The 14,600-nt window shown below is 39.8% G+C and overlaps 2 protein-coding genes across 6 annotated transcripts; one reads left to right on the top strand and one right to left on the bottom strand.

The window, feature by feature from the left end:
* Positions 1–183: 183 nt before the first annotated feature.
* On the bottom strand, positions 184–7,323 carry afg1la (AFG1 like ATPase a). Of its 2 annotated transcripts, none has more exons than XM_020607979.1 (13): positions 7,187–7,323; positions 6,627–6,832; positions 6,006–6,057; positions 5,802–5,903; positions 4,539–4,669; positions 4,315–4,414; positions 3,810–3,868; positions 3,638–3,720; positions 3,459–3,529; positions 3,228–3,328; positions 2,626–2,766; positions 2,423–2,533; positions 184–1,678 (listed from the first exon to the last, which is right to left on the bottom strand). In XM_020607979.1, the coding sequence occupies exons 1-13, from the start codon at positions 7,302–7,304 to the stop codon at positions 1,541–1,543; spliced, it is 1,413 nt and encodes a 470-aa protein (XP_020463635.1). In that variant the 5' UTR covers positions 7,305–7,323; the 3' UTR covers positions 184–1,540. The 2 variants fall into 2 exon arrangements, with proteins under 2 accessions (XP_020463635.1, XP_020463636.1); XM_020607980.1 differs by lacking the exon at positions 7,187–7,323 and adding an exon at positions 5,193–5,364 and having other exon boundaries at positions 6,627–6,716.
* On the top strand, positions 6,839–13,673 carry LOC109964588 (sex comb on midleg-like protein 4). Of its 4 annotated transcripts, none has more exons than XM_020607981.1 (9): positions 6,839–6,991; positions 8,342–8,452; positions 9,266–9,502; positions 9,861–9,990; positions 10,170–10,394; positions 10,560–10,721; positions 10,821–11,045; positions 11,141–11,292; positions 11,400–13,673. In XM_020607981.1, exons 2-9 carry the CDS (start codon positions 8,450–8,452, stop codon positions 11,523–11,525), a joined length of 1,260 nt encoding a protein of 419 aa, XP_020463637.1. In that variant the 5' UTR covers positions 6,839–6,991; positions 8,342–8,449; the 3' UTR covers positions 11,526–13,673. The 4 variants fall into 4 exon arrangements, with proteins under 4 accessions (XP_020463637.1, XP_020463641.1, XP_020463640.1 ...); XM_020607985.1 differs by having other exon boundaries at positions 10,170–10,370; positions 11,400–13,672; XM_020607984.1 differs by lacking the exon at positions 8,342–8,452.
* The last annotated feature ends 927 nt before the right edge of the window (positions 13,674–14,600 follow it).

Genomic DNA, 14,600 nt, shown 5'->3' with positions numbered 1-14,600 from the left:
AAATCTACAACACAATAAACTGAAAAAAGGAGTCCTGAAGCCACCGTGTCAATATTAGAAGAAGAAAAAGCTTTATTTTATTGTCATTGTGACACGTACAACGAAATTTTGTTTGGAGCCATCATGGGCATCTTAGGAGGTTCAGTGTCTTTCCCAAGGACACTTCAACATGTGGACTGCAGGCACCGAGATTCAAACCTTCAATCTTCTGGTTGGGAGACGACTGCTCTACCCACCGCACCACTGTCGCCCCACAGGTTAGAAAACAACATCTTTATTAATGTTATATTAATTTAAACCACACTGATCGACCCTAAGTGTGAGTACCAGCTACCATCACACCAGAATCCTATGAGTCTAAGGATAAAGGATGTTCAATTCTGCACAGGTTTAAACACCTTAGAGACAAAGTTGTGATTCTGGGCTACAGTAACACAACTGACCTCACCAGAGTAGAAATGAACTTTATATTGTTTCTGTTGTTTTAACCTTAAATTTGATCACAAATTATGTAGTTGTTTGCCTCACTGACACAGTAGGGCATTTTGTTGCGAGCATCAATACTGCACATTAAAAACCATTGGATTACTGCTTCACAGTTAAACCATCCAGTTTGCCTCCATTATAAAGCAGTACTCACTTTCATGATGCCAGTCAAGTTCCTGAATTTTATGCCTCTAATTCCACCAAACAGAATACACCAACTGTCTGTGCTGACACTACTTTGTTTGTGCAGGAGATACTTTACATAACTGTCGAGTTTTTTTTCTCACTTTCACTTCCCACGCAATTGTGCATCTTTGTATCTGTGAGGCAGTGCGTATTACTGTTTTAAATGATAAAGAGATTAATGCAAATTCATGTAGACACTTAAGCATCAACCATCTCCAACACTCACTAAAGAAAGCAGATAAAATATACGTACTTACCCTGGAACAACAGCTCTGTGTCTGGAAGTAATATGAACTGCAACGTTTTACACCTTTTCTTCAAGCAAATGAAAATACTGATGAGCGGAGTCAAATGTTATTGTTCAGTCAATCTGTGAGACGTGCTGAGACAAACGTTTCACAAGCACCATCACACGCAGTAAATCATCAGAAATAAACAAACAGCTTCAAGCCAGTCTGCTGCCACTGTGCTCAGGTTTATGGGAAAATATATAGAACTCGTTGAATTCTCAAAAGAGACGAGACAAAATGCCCCTTAAATCTCCATAAGTCTGTCATTGCTCCATTTCTAAAAGTTATCCAGCTTCTTTCCAGACATTTTAACAGTGAATAAAGTTGGACCACTATATAACAGAGGTAAAAGCAATATAGCACTCTAAAGTTCACTTTAAAATGATCTGTAAAGTGCAATGTTGCAAAAAAAGTGATAAAAGGCTTTAAGATATCAATAAATATTCTCTGTACAATGACATACTGTTAAGTAATTGCGCTGGGTTTGTGCTGGATGAGTAGGAGTAGTGTTCAGTTTTTGGCAGAGAGGAGCACAGAGTATGGAGCATGGAGGTTGTGTGGTTGACTTTTCCACAGTATTAAACCTGTGACTTTGTGCTTCTGTCCCCTTCCACCCAATATTCTTCTGTCTGCATCTCTGTGAGTCGAGACACTGTCCTCTGGAAGGCAAACCTTTCCTCTTCTCCACTGAAGATGGATAGAGTGCTGGCTTCTTCCTGTTAGACAATATAATACTGAATTAAAATTATGTTGTTTTAGTGGAAGGCTCCAGGTCTGAGCCCGGGGCCTTTCTGTGTGGAGTGTGCATGTTCTCCATGTGTCTGCGCAGGTTCTCTCCGAGTGCTCCGGCCTCCTCCCACAATCCAAAGACATGCAGCTTTGGTTGACTGGAGCCTCTAAATTGCCTGTAGGAGTGAGTGTGTGTATGTGTGTGTGGTTGTTTGTCTATGTGTCAGCCCTGTGATGGACTGGTGACCTGTCCAGGGTGCCACTCGCCCAATGTCAGGTGGGATTGGCTTCAATCCCCTGTGACCCTATTCAGGAATAAGTGGCATAGATAATAGATGGATAGTGGAACTTGGGATGCTAAGGGCACTGCTTTACATTTTGGAACACGTCTAATTTTTTAAACAACTAACTAACTGACTGACATTAAAATTTAAAACAATGTGACCCATGCAATGATATGTCACTATGTGTACTCTAAAGTCAATCCAAATCTAGACAGAGTTTAAAATTTACTGGTTATTTTCTACTATGGAACTAATACATTTGGAGGACTGTGCATTCTTGACAAAGATATGCAGTTACTTGATTTAAATGAAATTAAGACTCAGTACAAGACTGAGTGCTGGTTAAGATGACCTACCTTCAGTTGTGTCATCTAGTGTGATAATCTACATACACACCCAACATGAAAAACTGGTTTAGCTGTGAAAACAGAGTCACAAACTGCTTACTCTTTTCAGCCCCAGATCATCCATCAGAATGTGGCTCTCGTCATGACATTGATCACCGTTGTGCACAAAAATATCCTCCAGAGGGTGTTCTGCAAGGATCACCACCCGCACCTGAAACAACATGGAATAATTACAAAACTCCCAAACAAACAGCTAACATGTGGTATTTAACTATAGGCCGAGTGTATATACAAGAGTCGTACCTTGTGCTCATAGAGTGCATCTACGAGTGTGATGAGCCGCCTGGCTTGAGTCTTCTTGTTCAGCGTGAGCAGAGGAATGTGTCGAATAAAGACTGTGTCAAACAGCCTGGACATCTCCAGGTAGTCACTGGCACCTAAAGGCTGAAACATTTGCATTCAAACACTGGGCAACATAACATTAAGGCTGCGTTTGTTACAGCTCAGAAAGCAGGATTTATGGTCTCAGATCATTTCTGGGTTATGTTGCTGTACATTTTAATCAAACCACACTTTTCTGTTTACTAGAATTATGTGGCTTTATTATTGTGTCTTTAATCGTCCATTTATGAAGGACTGCATCAGCCCCTATAGAGCCACATGTGAGTCAATCATCTAACCATGTAGTGTAATCAAGAAGTGTTCAAATCTGCATTTTAGAGGCAAATATTGTACTTTTTACTCCACTCCATTTATTTTTATTACTTTTACTCAAGTGCCATTTGTAACAGAGTATATTTATACTGTGGTATTCCTACTTTTACTTACATAAAGGATCTTAGTACTTCTTCCATCAATGGGTATTTAAATGTATTTCACAAAATATGAAGGTCTGAGAGACTTACTCTGTCACAGAGCTCCTCAAACGTACAGTCTACAATGGTCCCACATGCTTTGTTTAGACGGACTTTCCTGTTGTGAACGTTCAGTACTCTTGGTCGTGTTACTGTAGAGGAAAAAAACTTTTTTTTTTTATATGAACAGTTACAATTTCTGTGATAATACAACAGTTAAAATTGATAAAATCCCATATCAGCTGTAGAATCAGGCCAAATGTTATCTGACCGCCCACTTACTGTCATTCTGCTTCAGAGCCAGCTCATCAAACATCTTGTCTAAAGTCACTTCTACATCAGGCTCACTGGAGCTGCAGTCAACAGACCGAGGCAACTCAGAAACACAAAACACACACACACACAACAGATCTAAATCTGGGCCTGCAATGATGGGCCGTTTCATTTTATATACTGCTTACAGAAAATAGAGTTTTCCAGCAGAGGGTCTGTTCCTTTTGCGGTAATCTATCCCAGAATCCAGACGGAGAGTTTGGCAATGTTTCTGAATGGGAGAGAGACACGATTAATAACAGCTGCCTTTCAAATGTAAAGAAGATATTTTAACAAAGAAAAGTTATTATAGTTACGTACCTGCAGCACAGCAATAAAAGGCACAAAGTTGACTCTCTGCAGCCCGTTTTTATACAAGTCTGGGGGTAAAGAGCAAAGAAGATGGTCTTGCTTTATTTTACTTTTTGTTGGTCTGTTAAATCTGTAACAGTACAGGCTTTAAACTTTTAACATCTTTAACTTCTGCCATATTTTGCAGTGATGCTGGTGATCGATAACAGATTGAATTGATGTTTTGTCAGCTACAATGAAAGTGAGAATTACACATTTTGATGTTTGACATGCATCATCATCTGTGACATTTATGGAAACATAATGTAGAAGTTACGTTTTAAATCATTTTAATCATAGAGAATTAATTGATCCCAACTGCACTGTGTTGACATTTCCTTTTAATCTAGATGCAAATTTAACATTTTTACAAAAGCAGTGTGCTCTTAACAGGATACATTTGACATTTTATATAAAACAAAGTTGTATATATTTGATATGCTGATACACACGTGTTCAGACACTTGCGACGCACCTTCAGGGGGACGATTAGAAGTGGCCACAACAACAACACCATTCAGAAACAGATTCTCAAAAAGCTGCTTGAGGATCATGGCATCAGCGATATCAGTGACCTGAAATGGGAAGTTACAAATACATCAACTTTGAGCAAAGCACAAAAAAGCTCACAGACTCCTTTATATGACTCTACTACAAAAAAAAAAAAGTAGACTCCATCCAGTCGTGAAAGATCATGACCTGAAACTCGTCAAAGCACAGAACACAAGCCTCTTCACTGATCTCCTCAGCAACTGGAGCAATGGGGTCATAGGATTTGGCCACTTTCCCTGCTTTCCTTTTGGGCATACTCTGTTTCAGACGATGGATCCCTTAAAAAACAAACAAACAAAAAACTTGTAAAAATACCAGAAAAGACGGGCTAAAAGTAAAATGAACTGGAAAACACAAACTGTCACATTTAATCTTTAGTTTGGAGTGTTACTGTTCACAGTGAATAAGCAGAAGTGACGTCATTAATTCATATTTTCAGTTCAATAGAGTACATTTTCTCATCTTCCCTTTATAGTTATTCATCACAAAAATATGCTTGAGAACAGTTTCACTAAACCCATCCAAAGTTCTTTGTCTGCAGAATGCATACAAACATAACAAAACTGGAAAGTGGTGACTAAACAGGAAATATATGCTCAGCTCAACAACCACAGTGTTGCAGGCTCAACAAACTTTGCATATAGCATCTTGTTAAGTGTTAAAACAGCTTTATTGAAACAGGACCCTTGTATCAAACATTAACATGCAAATCAGTAATTCACACACTATGACCATAAAATGTTTAATTCACCCAGGAAAAAAGGATTCAGTCCATTTTAAGTACAACTTATTTTCAAATACCCCAGAATGTTGATGCGCAGTCATTTGGAACATTTAGCTTCAAGGATGAGCAAAATGCAAAGCATCCTGCCCTGTGCTGTTCATTCAGTGGGTTGTCTGTAAGGACTGATGGGTGAATGAATAAATATGACAGGGCAGTATAAGAGAGTATCGCCCTCTGGTGGCAGCAACTCTGCAACAAAGAATTGGTTTGAAATCCACATAAAAACTGTTACTGAAATAGCAAGGTTAGATGAGGGCTGTGGCTCAGGAGGTAGCCATAATCATCATATGATAAAGATTTTTTTAAAAGATGTTTATATCTGTGTAACTGAAAATATGAATGGTACTTACAAATGGATAAAACATATATCCTGGTGTGTGTGTGTATTTTTTTTTATGTATAAAACATATTTTCTGCTAATAAAGGGGCATGCATCTTGTTTTTCCTTCCCATTCTATGAAACACCCTTTGCAACTTGGTGCACACACAACACTTTTTGGTTGCAAAGCTGTTCATGCTTTCTGAACATAAATCAATGTGTAATCATTCAGTTACAAAAAGTATTTGCCTCCAAGCGACTGTCATTGTAATTCCTTCCCTACTGCCTAACTGTGGCTTGTACTCACTTCGATGCACATCCAACATAAAGCCGTGGAAATGAACCCTCTTTTTCTTTTCAGTCTCCACGTATGAATAAAACATGTCCATGACCATAGTTTTTCCTGTGCCTGAAACAACAAAGACCAAGCGACTCAAACTAATCAAGACAAAAAAAAAATACAATATTATGAAGGAAATTAAATTTAGATGTACAGCTCTGTGTTTCTTACCAACATCGCCATAGATATAGTAGCCTTTTGGGGGTTTGGGTTTTGCGAAAAACTGAAAAACATAAGGAGAGAAAGCAGATTATGGAGTTACAAAATGACGTCAAAGACCCTGCACTTAATGCAAAGCGACATAACATCTCTGACCACCATTAGTTACTCAAACAGGTGCAGGACTTGCACCTAAGGGCAGCAACAGGAACCTAAGATTAAACACAACTATTAACTACTTTTTCTAATTCAGAAGCAAGAACAGTATTAGTTATGTTATATGATGATTTAAAAGAAATCAACATTCCACAACAACCTCTCTCCGAACTCCACTGGAGGGGTGAGGTGAGCACCATATGATTCACTAAATTGTTCCAATTATCTGCCTGTAAAATCAGAAGATCCTTCTCCTACTATAACGTTAGAGGTTTGTTTGTCTGCTGTGAAACTGGATGTAACAAAAAGTCCTGACGTGCTGACAGGCTGCAGGGCCCCTTCCTCTGGAATAACCTCCCTGCTGACAGACAGTCAGTTAAGGAAGAGAGGTGGTCATTCCGCCCACGCCCTGCCACCCACACCCCTCGGGGGCGAAACTGATGAAAGCATCAGTATTCATGCAGTATTTGGCTGTACCTTGGAGAAGATGGATGTCGTTGTGTTGCTGTATCCTCTCAGTGTTTTGTGCAGCTGGTCCAGTTTCTGCAGCACCAATTTCTGATGTTCATCCTCCCGCAGTGTCCCGTCTCTGATCAGCCCGTTGTAGTGATCCAGAGGGCCGCTGAACTCTACGGTGCTGACACCGCTCTCCTCCACCGCCTGCTGGGCTTTCACGGAGTACCCTTAGGAGTTATAACAACACAGTAACTGCACTTCAGCTTCCCTGTTTACCCCTCCAAGGTTCATAAACTGGAGCTCACTGCTGCGGAAAGTTACGAAAATGTCAAAGATTACGAAGTGACAACTAGTCTGACAGAGCAGGACAAAAACAGGGAAACCAAGTAAGTGTATGATGCAGGTCATATAATTACATTAACACCGGGTTTGTCGTGAGAGAGTGTGGACTAGTTATTAAAGACTAATTTAAAGTAGAGCTATGTCGACTGGTAGGCAGTAATTATGTGTAAAGCAGCGGACAAACTCTTTTAGGGCTTTAATTAACCGCCACAGCGACTCAAACCAAAAACTCGTCTCACCTCGTCTGCAGAGTTCCGTTAGAAAATTTAGCAGCTTTAGTTGCTTTGTCAAAAGAGACCTACAGCCCAGTGAAGCTGAGGGTGACATCCATAATGACAGCGGTATGCTCGCCGCCATCTTGGTTTCAAATTTCGCCGGCGTAACTTTATTAACAAGTACACGATACACAAAAGCGTTTCTCATTCATTCTCAGCCAGGAGGGGGCGACATTTCTCTCAGTTCTGCATCTTGTATTTTATGTTTTTTTTTTCCTCTTCTAAAACAATCATAAATATTATATCATATTATAATATCCGTGTTATAATAGTATTATAAAAAGTATTGTGGTAATACATATAGGTTTAAATTGGGATAAATACAAGGAAAAATCAAAACATATCCAAGCTGTTTTGTTGAATCATTGTCAATAAAATGCAAAGCGGGTGCAGTGTGAGTATTAGGATGAACTGGGACTAACAATTGCTTTTTATTGTCAATTTTTTAAATCTCTTTTTGATGATTTAACAATTGATAAGGTTCTTTATTGTCATACATAAATACAAAACATACAACTAAATTTAGGTGCACTCAACAACTGGACTCTGTTTTTTATATAGATATATATATATAAAAATGTCCAACTCATTAAGAAAAGTGAAAATGTATAATTTGCCACAGCTCAAGATTATTGTGTTTAGATGTTTTGTTTTGTTCAACTAACAGTCCAAAAGCCAAATGTGTTCAGTTTACTAAAAGGTCTGACAAAGAAAAGTAATAACTCATATTAGAGCAGCTATAACCATCAAAATATTTTGCTTGAAAACATGACTAAAATAATGATTTTACTATTAGTTGCTGATTATTGCAACTTAATATAGATTTTTAAAGACACAAAATGTGAGCATACAACATAGAGTAACACTTCAGTGGTAAGCTGAAAGAATAACATTCATATATCCATAGTTGCCAGTGAATCTTTTTATAAATGAGGGCAGAAACTCCTCAGTCTAATTATACCTCCACAGCACTGAGCTGGAGTGGCAGGCAACCGTCAGGGTGTTACAGGGCTTACAGGCTTGTTGCCATGACAACAGAGGAGCCCTTCTCCCTCTCTTTCATGCACACACACACACTCTGTCACTCGCTCTCTGTCTGTCTGTCTCTGTTGTACACAGGCACTCACACATATACAGTATTACGGTGGAATCCGCCTTGCTTTGAGATCTGTGCTCTACTACAGGAAATACAGCACGGAGCGTAGGGATACTCCACGTCTGGTTTGGATGGTGAGTGCCTGCTGACTGGTTATTGTTTGTTTACATGCTGTATTCTTAAATCAGATATATAAATTACAGCTTCCTGATCCCGGTTAGCTTTGCTGATGCAGCTTCTGCAACATAGAAGGTGGCATGTTTCTTTTATTGTAACTGCTTCTTCTTTTTTAAAGATTAGGGTGGAAGCTGTCATCATAATGGTAATTCATAGTTGGGTAGCCATGGTGAAGTCAATTTCCCCCTCCCTCTGCCACTGCTGAATGCATTAGTCTAATGAGATGTCTGCAGCCTGTGTGCTGAGCAGCAGCAGCAGCAGCAGCACTGTGTTGACCACAGGAAAAAGCCACAGTGAGAGCAAGATGATTTTCCCTGCATTGTGAGGGATCCTGCTTCACAGTCACCTTTAGGCTCCTGGGATTTTAGACAAAAGAGCTTGGCTCTTGGGCATTCACTATAGAGGACAGCAGGTAATAGACACCCCCTCACTCTCTCTCCCAGGTTTATTGATGTGTTGTCAGTGCAGGATGGAGGTACGGTTTCCTCCACAGCTCTTGCATGCCTGTCTTTTGTGTTGCTTGACTATTATGGTGCTCTTTTAAATGGTGCTCCTCTCACCCCACTGCTCATTTGAGTATTCTTCTGTCTGTTTTTGGATGTTACTATTGTACACCTTTGCTGAGCCATTATGCGTCCTCTGCTTTAAATGGATGCTAATGCTGCTCTCTGATACGTAGCTGCTGAGGAGGAGGATTAATGTGCGAGTGAAGTGCATGTTTTTATGCATTTCTCTTGCTTGAGCTCAACGGTTGTTTCCTTTGTCTCCAGCTACAAATGAGTGTACCTGCAACAGCGGCACAGAAATCAGACAGCAACAACAGTGAAATGCAATCAGCTGCAGTAGCTCCCTCCTTCATCCCCAGCCAGTCAGGGAAGATACCGGGCAGGAAGAGAGGGAGACCTCCACTCCGCAATGTCGCCAAGATGGATTTTCCTAATCGTTACCCAGATTCGCTCCCTCCGCTCAAAGTGCCAAAGAAGAGAGGGAGAAAGCCGGGCTTCAAGGTCAGCCAGATGGGGTGTGTGGTGTGTGGATGCAGTGTGTTTAAAAATGCATGTATACACAGAAAGATACAGACACGCAGGCTCCGTGGCTTTGTAGGACCCCAGTGTAACAGATAAAGATCTGTGAGGCTTGCTCTGCTGTATTACTTCTCATTTTGATCTAGGGAAATATTTAAAGAGGAAATCATTAATGTCCTAAATCATAAATGTGTCTGTTTTCTATTCATAAATACACAAAACTCATCATCGGTAGCACAAGAACTACAGCTTTAATAACATCCCCCTCACTACCTCATTTAGTAAATAAGTGATATTCCTGAAATAAACACATGAATGCAAAACATCTTTTTTCCTGCAGCTCAAACCCAGGATGGTGATGACACCGCTGGCTATCTCTCCACCCAGCAGCACCCCTGAGCCTGATATGAGCTCCATTCCTCAGGATGCTGCCACTATCCCTCACTCTGCCACACCCCAGGTGCTCACAGGTAAGGACACAAAACACTCTGGACCCATGTAGGAAACACTGCTGGCCTTTTTTTCAATCCAGATCTGATCTGTTTACAAATGTTAAATTATCAAGTAGTGCAGGACAAAGGATAAGTGACCTATAATTTCTTCCGTTATTCTAAAGTTTATCCCTATCTGTATATTTTTTCTGTTTCAGTCTGCATCTACATCAACAAGCAGGCCAACACGGGTCCCAACCTGGACAGAAAGAAGATCCAGCAGCTCCCTGATCACTTCGGACCCGACAGGCCCTCCGTGGTGCTGCAGCAGGCCGTCCAAGGCTGCATCGACAGTGCCTTCCAACAGAAAACAGTGTTCACTCTCCTCACACAAGGCTACGGGGGAGAAAAAATATCAGGTGTTGTACAAAGACCCCCCTCAGGTGTTGCTTTCTGTTTGTTTAATACCCTTAAATAAATTCAAATTTCTTACTTTACCTGAGGTGGAACTGAGAAAATGTGATTACAATAGATTGAATGTGACCTTATTTGTGAGAAACTGAAAACTGTGAAGTTGTGTCAAGTGGTCCCCTGTTTTGCTCTTCCAGCCACATTTGATGGGAAGCAGCATCTTCTGAGCCTCCCTGTTGTGAACAGCATCGACTATGTGCTTCGTTTTCTGAAGAAGCTGTGCCGCAGCTTGCAATGTGAAAACCTCTTCAGTGATCAGCCCATTACCCAGCACAGTAGTGGCTCCTACCAGTCAGATGGCATGTCTAAACTTTTTAGAATAAATCTCTTTAGTAGAAGATATTGTGCTGATATAAATACACTTTTTTTTTTTAGCTAAATCTGACTTTTGTCTTTAGCTGAAACAACTATGGGCGACGACTACCACTTAGACCAGTCAGATGGAAAACGCTACTCCGTGGACCCCGGCGATTCTGCTTTCAGTTCCATAAGCTCATCCTACTCACCAAAGTCCTCCTACGGGTTTCGATCGTCACAGCAGTTCTCCAACAGCTCAGCCTCAATGAGCATGTGCAGGCAGTCGTCCACCAGCCCTAACACATTCCCAGAGAGCAACAGGACAGGTGAGAGGTCCTGGTGAGACAAAACCGGTACCGCTGTGACATTTATTTTCATGAGGTACTCAGGTAAAGCTTATTTGTTTCCTTTGCCCCTCCAGGGGGTTATAACAATGCATCTCCGGAGTCCCAGGAGTCCAAGGCTCCCCCCAATAAGGACCCATCCACCTGGTCTGTGGAAGATGTCATCTGGTTCATCAGGGATGCAGACCCCCAGGCTCTAGGCCCCCATGCGGACGTCTTTAGAAAACATGTAAGCTCTCTGTGTTCTTGACAAGCTCCTGGTTCAAATGTCCAGACTCAACAATCACTTTGGCCGGTCACCTACTGTAATTTGACACCCACTGCTTCTTCTTTCAGGAGATCGACGGAAACGCCTTGTTACTCCTAAAGAGCGACATGATCATGAAGTACCTCGGACTGAAGCTGGGACCAGCCCTGAAACTTTGCTACCACATCGACAAACTAAAGCAGACTAAGTTCTGAAAACCCTATACCATATCTATCTTCCACAAACCCAACAGTACATTTGACAAGGGATATGTGTGGGGACCCCAGGTCTGTGAGCCAACTGGAAGAGAGTAGGGTCCCAAAGCGTGAGGTGCAACACTTCCTTTTTACACCACAATAAAAGCTCCTTTTCACTTAGAAGTAATACTAGAACTTCAGTGTAAAAATCCTAGAAATTTTAAGTATTACAAGGCAAATATAACTGTCAGTCTTTATGAAGATGTTTAAAACCAACATTAGCATCTTACCATTAGCATGATGTCAAAAAGTAGGAGTAGAGTCAGAACGTAATGCTGACATTGTAGGGCTAACATAAATGATTGCATCTCCAACAGCACCTGCATTATAAGTAATGTCAGCCAGGTTGCAGTTTTTTAAGTATTTTTAAAGTATTTCTTTCCCATCTAACGCACTATAAAAAGTGGTTTTGTTAGTTTTTTTTACCTGAGGAAAAATATTAGGTTAAATCTACTACTTACCCCTGTAATAACTGGCCTTTTGGCCCATTGGTGGCAGTGGAAATACAGTAATCTGTGAACACAACACTGACATACAGTCATCTCTGAAGTTAATATGGCAACTATTCCAATCCAGCATTTACAGAGCAATATTATCATTCATTTAAAGTTATGGCACTGACACCTGGTAAATGTAAATGCCCACTCTCTTTTAGCTCAGTTTTTTTTTTGTCTCTATTAACTCCTGAGGAAAATATCTAGCTTTTTTAGCTATTAGCACCTAGTCATTACCTGTGCGGGTCTGCTCTTTGGTGCTGTGCAGGTGGTGTAGTGGGTTGCTACCTGCTGTGGCTGAAAATGGCGCTGTGAGAGCGATAAGAGTGACTCAGAACATTAGAGTTGCAGGCCAGACAGCTAAACAATTAGCTTAAATGCAATTTAAAAAGTTCAGGTGATAATTCTTTGCAGGTTCGTCTCCTTTCAAATTAGCATTGAAATATTGTAATTATAAAAAATATAGATTTTAAAGACTTGAGCACAGAAAGTTTGTGTGAACATTTTTAAATCTGGTTAAATAAATGGTGAAAAAAGAACAGAAGTGACGTCCCTCACTGAAGGAAGTAGGCATCCTACTCTGGACCTTACTCAGTCTACATTTGGACCAGATTTCAGACTAAAACCCTTTAGACTGTGGAATGCATCCTCAATATTACATGATAACAAAATGTAATCAGTAAAAGAAGGCCAGGGTAAGCGAACGTTTTGTTTCACAAGCCTTCGTGAGCAGCACATATATAGTATAATCATCATCTGACAAGAAATGTATAAGAGAAAACACTTTATAACTTATGATTGCTCACACTTTGTCAGATCTCACTATAGGATCTTGTTTACTTGTATTTACCAAGGTGAAAACATATCTATAACTGTACTGAAAAATGGTGCATTTAAATACCACGTTGCTTTTCGATTGATAGATTTAGAAAATCCTTTTGGTACTATTTTTCACATTACCTTGTAACAAAATTGTAATGTTCCCATTGGGTTTGTCATTCTTTTTTTATTATTGTTTTACTATTAAAAAGCAAGCAAAACATAACATAGAAAGACAGCAGCTCTCTTGTTAGTATGTATAAAGAAAAATGAGAGTATTTGTGAATGTGATATATTTATGTTTCAGTATGCAAGAATGTTACATGCCAATTATCTCCATATACTTTACATGTATATGAACATTTTAAATTCTTTTGTTTCTATTTTTTTTATGCATCAACATTGATACAAGTTTTCAAAACACATCGAGCACTTAAATGTTACACTGAGAAAACCTAAATGGCGATGTACATGGGTATATAATATAGTACTGCCTTTGTATACCACTTTGGTGTACAGTATGCATCCTTTTGTAACCAATTAACCTTTGTAAGTGAATGCTGCTGTAAAGATATTACATGTAAGCCATGACTGGTGAGATCAAGCGATGTTTTATTTTGAAAATCACAACAAATAAAGAGTTTTAGAGAAAGCTGAGTGGATCAGTAGCTACTCAATGCTGGTGCTAAAAAAATCATCTATGTATTAAACTGTTTGCTTTTGTGTTTGTGAGATGTAATGGAAATCCTATGTGTACACTGTACTGTATGTGAGTATTAAATTAAGAACTCGAGTAAGCAGAGTTTTGTGTTAGAGACTGACTTGTGATTTCGGTTGGGATGATGTGCCAGCTGTCTTTGACTTGATGAACTACAGTTATTACTAAACAAAGAACCGTGAATAGATCCAGATTTGGATTTGGGTCCTCACATCTGAGAATTATTTTGGCTGGGAGCCCCATTTGTTCTTCAATACACATGGTTTAACAAAGGTGACCTATATCTGTGGCTCCTCAATTGGTTTCCAGGGACCTTCAGAGGTCCCTGTGGGGCTCCCAGAGGTTCCCCATAAAAATAAAGAGCTGATTAGCATACTGAGAGAATATCACAGGTTTCAGCTTACTATTCTTTATGAATTTATTTGTGCACTGCATGAACATTATATAGAGTAAAATAGGCACACGTTTCAGACACAGAAGCACAAGGTTAGCTGTATTACAAGGCCCAAGTGATAGCATTTTAGTTGTCCAAACTCCCAAATAAATCAGCCCCCCAAAACAGCCACTAACAGTTGGTGCATATCTTATAGGCAGATTCTAGTGTTTGTTAAACAAAATGTCTATTTTACAGCAAAAAAATAAACAAATAAAGGATTCATAGTATTAGAGTTTGATTTCCCAGTGATATACAAGGTACTAAAGCTAAATCCATGATAATTAATTCATGGTGGGGAGGGATGAAGCCTGGGGAATAGCTTAGTAAGTATTCTTTGTGTTTAGGATCGGTCTTAAGGCCGTACACCTTAATGATGGGTAATGAAACATACAGATAAATATAATATGAAAAAGTCAAGTAAATTTAAAACAAGTCTTATTTGCACTCTCTGGAGCTGTGAGGCTGAGGTGACTTGGGCTATAAAGTCCTGAATCCTGACCATAAAGAACCTGGGACATTCATGGGTCTCTGCTGGGTTTCAAACCTTGGTTTAGTCACCCAATTCT

Source organism: Monopterus albus, unplaced genomic scaffold, assembly GCF_001952655.1.
Source record: "Monopterus albus unplaced genomic scaffold, M_albus_1.0 scaffold90.1, whole genome shotgun sequence".
Classification (NCBI taxonomy): domain Eukaryota; kingdom Metazoa; phylum Chordata; class Actinopteri; order Synbranchiformes; family Synbranchidae; genus Monopterus; species Monopterus albus.
Note: the sequence above shows the minus strand (reverse complement) of the source record. Positions and strands in the feature narration are given on the sequence as shown.

Coding starts and splice junctions, on each gene's coding strand:
- afg1la (XM_020607979.1), bottom strand. CDS start 7,304: ATGGCGGCGAGCATACCGCTGTCATTATGGATGTCACCCTCAGCTTCA. Junction 4,670..5,801: donor TATGTTGGATGTGCATCGAA/GTGAGTACAAGC, acceptor TTGTTTTTTAAG/GGATCCATCGTCTGAAACAG. Junction 3,869..4,314: donor TTCTAATCGTCCCCCTGAAG/GTGCGTCGCAAG, acceptor CTTTACCCCCAG/ACTTGTATAAAAACGGGCTG.
- LOC109964588 (XM_020607981.1), top strand. Junction 9,503..9,860: donor GGAGAAAGCCGGGCTTCAAG/GTCAGCCAGATG, acceptor TTTTTCCTGCAG/CTCAAACCCAGGATGGTGAT. Junction 11,293..11,399: donor CGGACGTCTTTAGAAAACAT/GTAAGCTCTCTG, acceptor TTCTTCTTTCAG/GAGATCGACGGAAACGCCTT.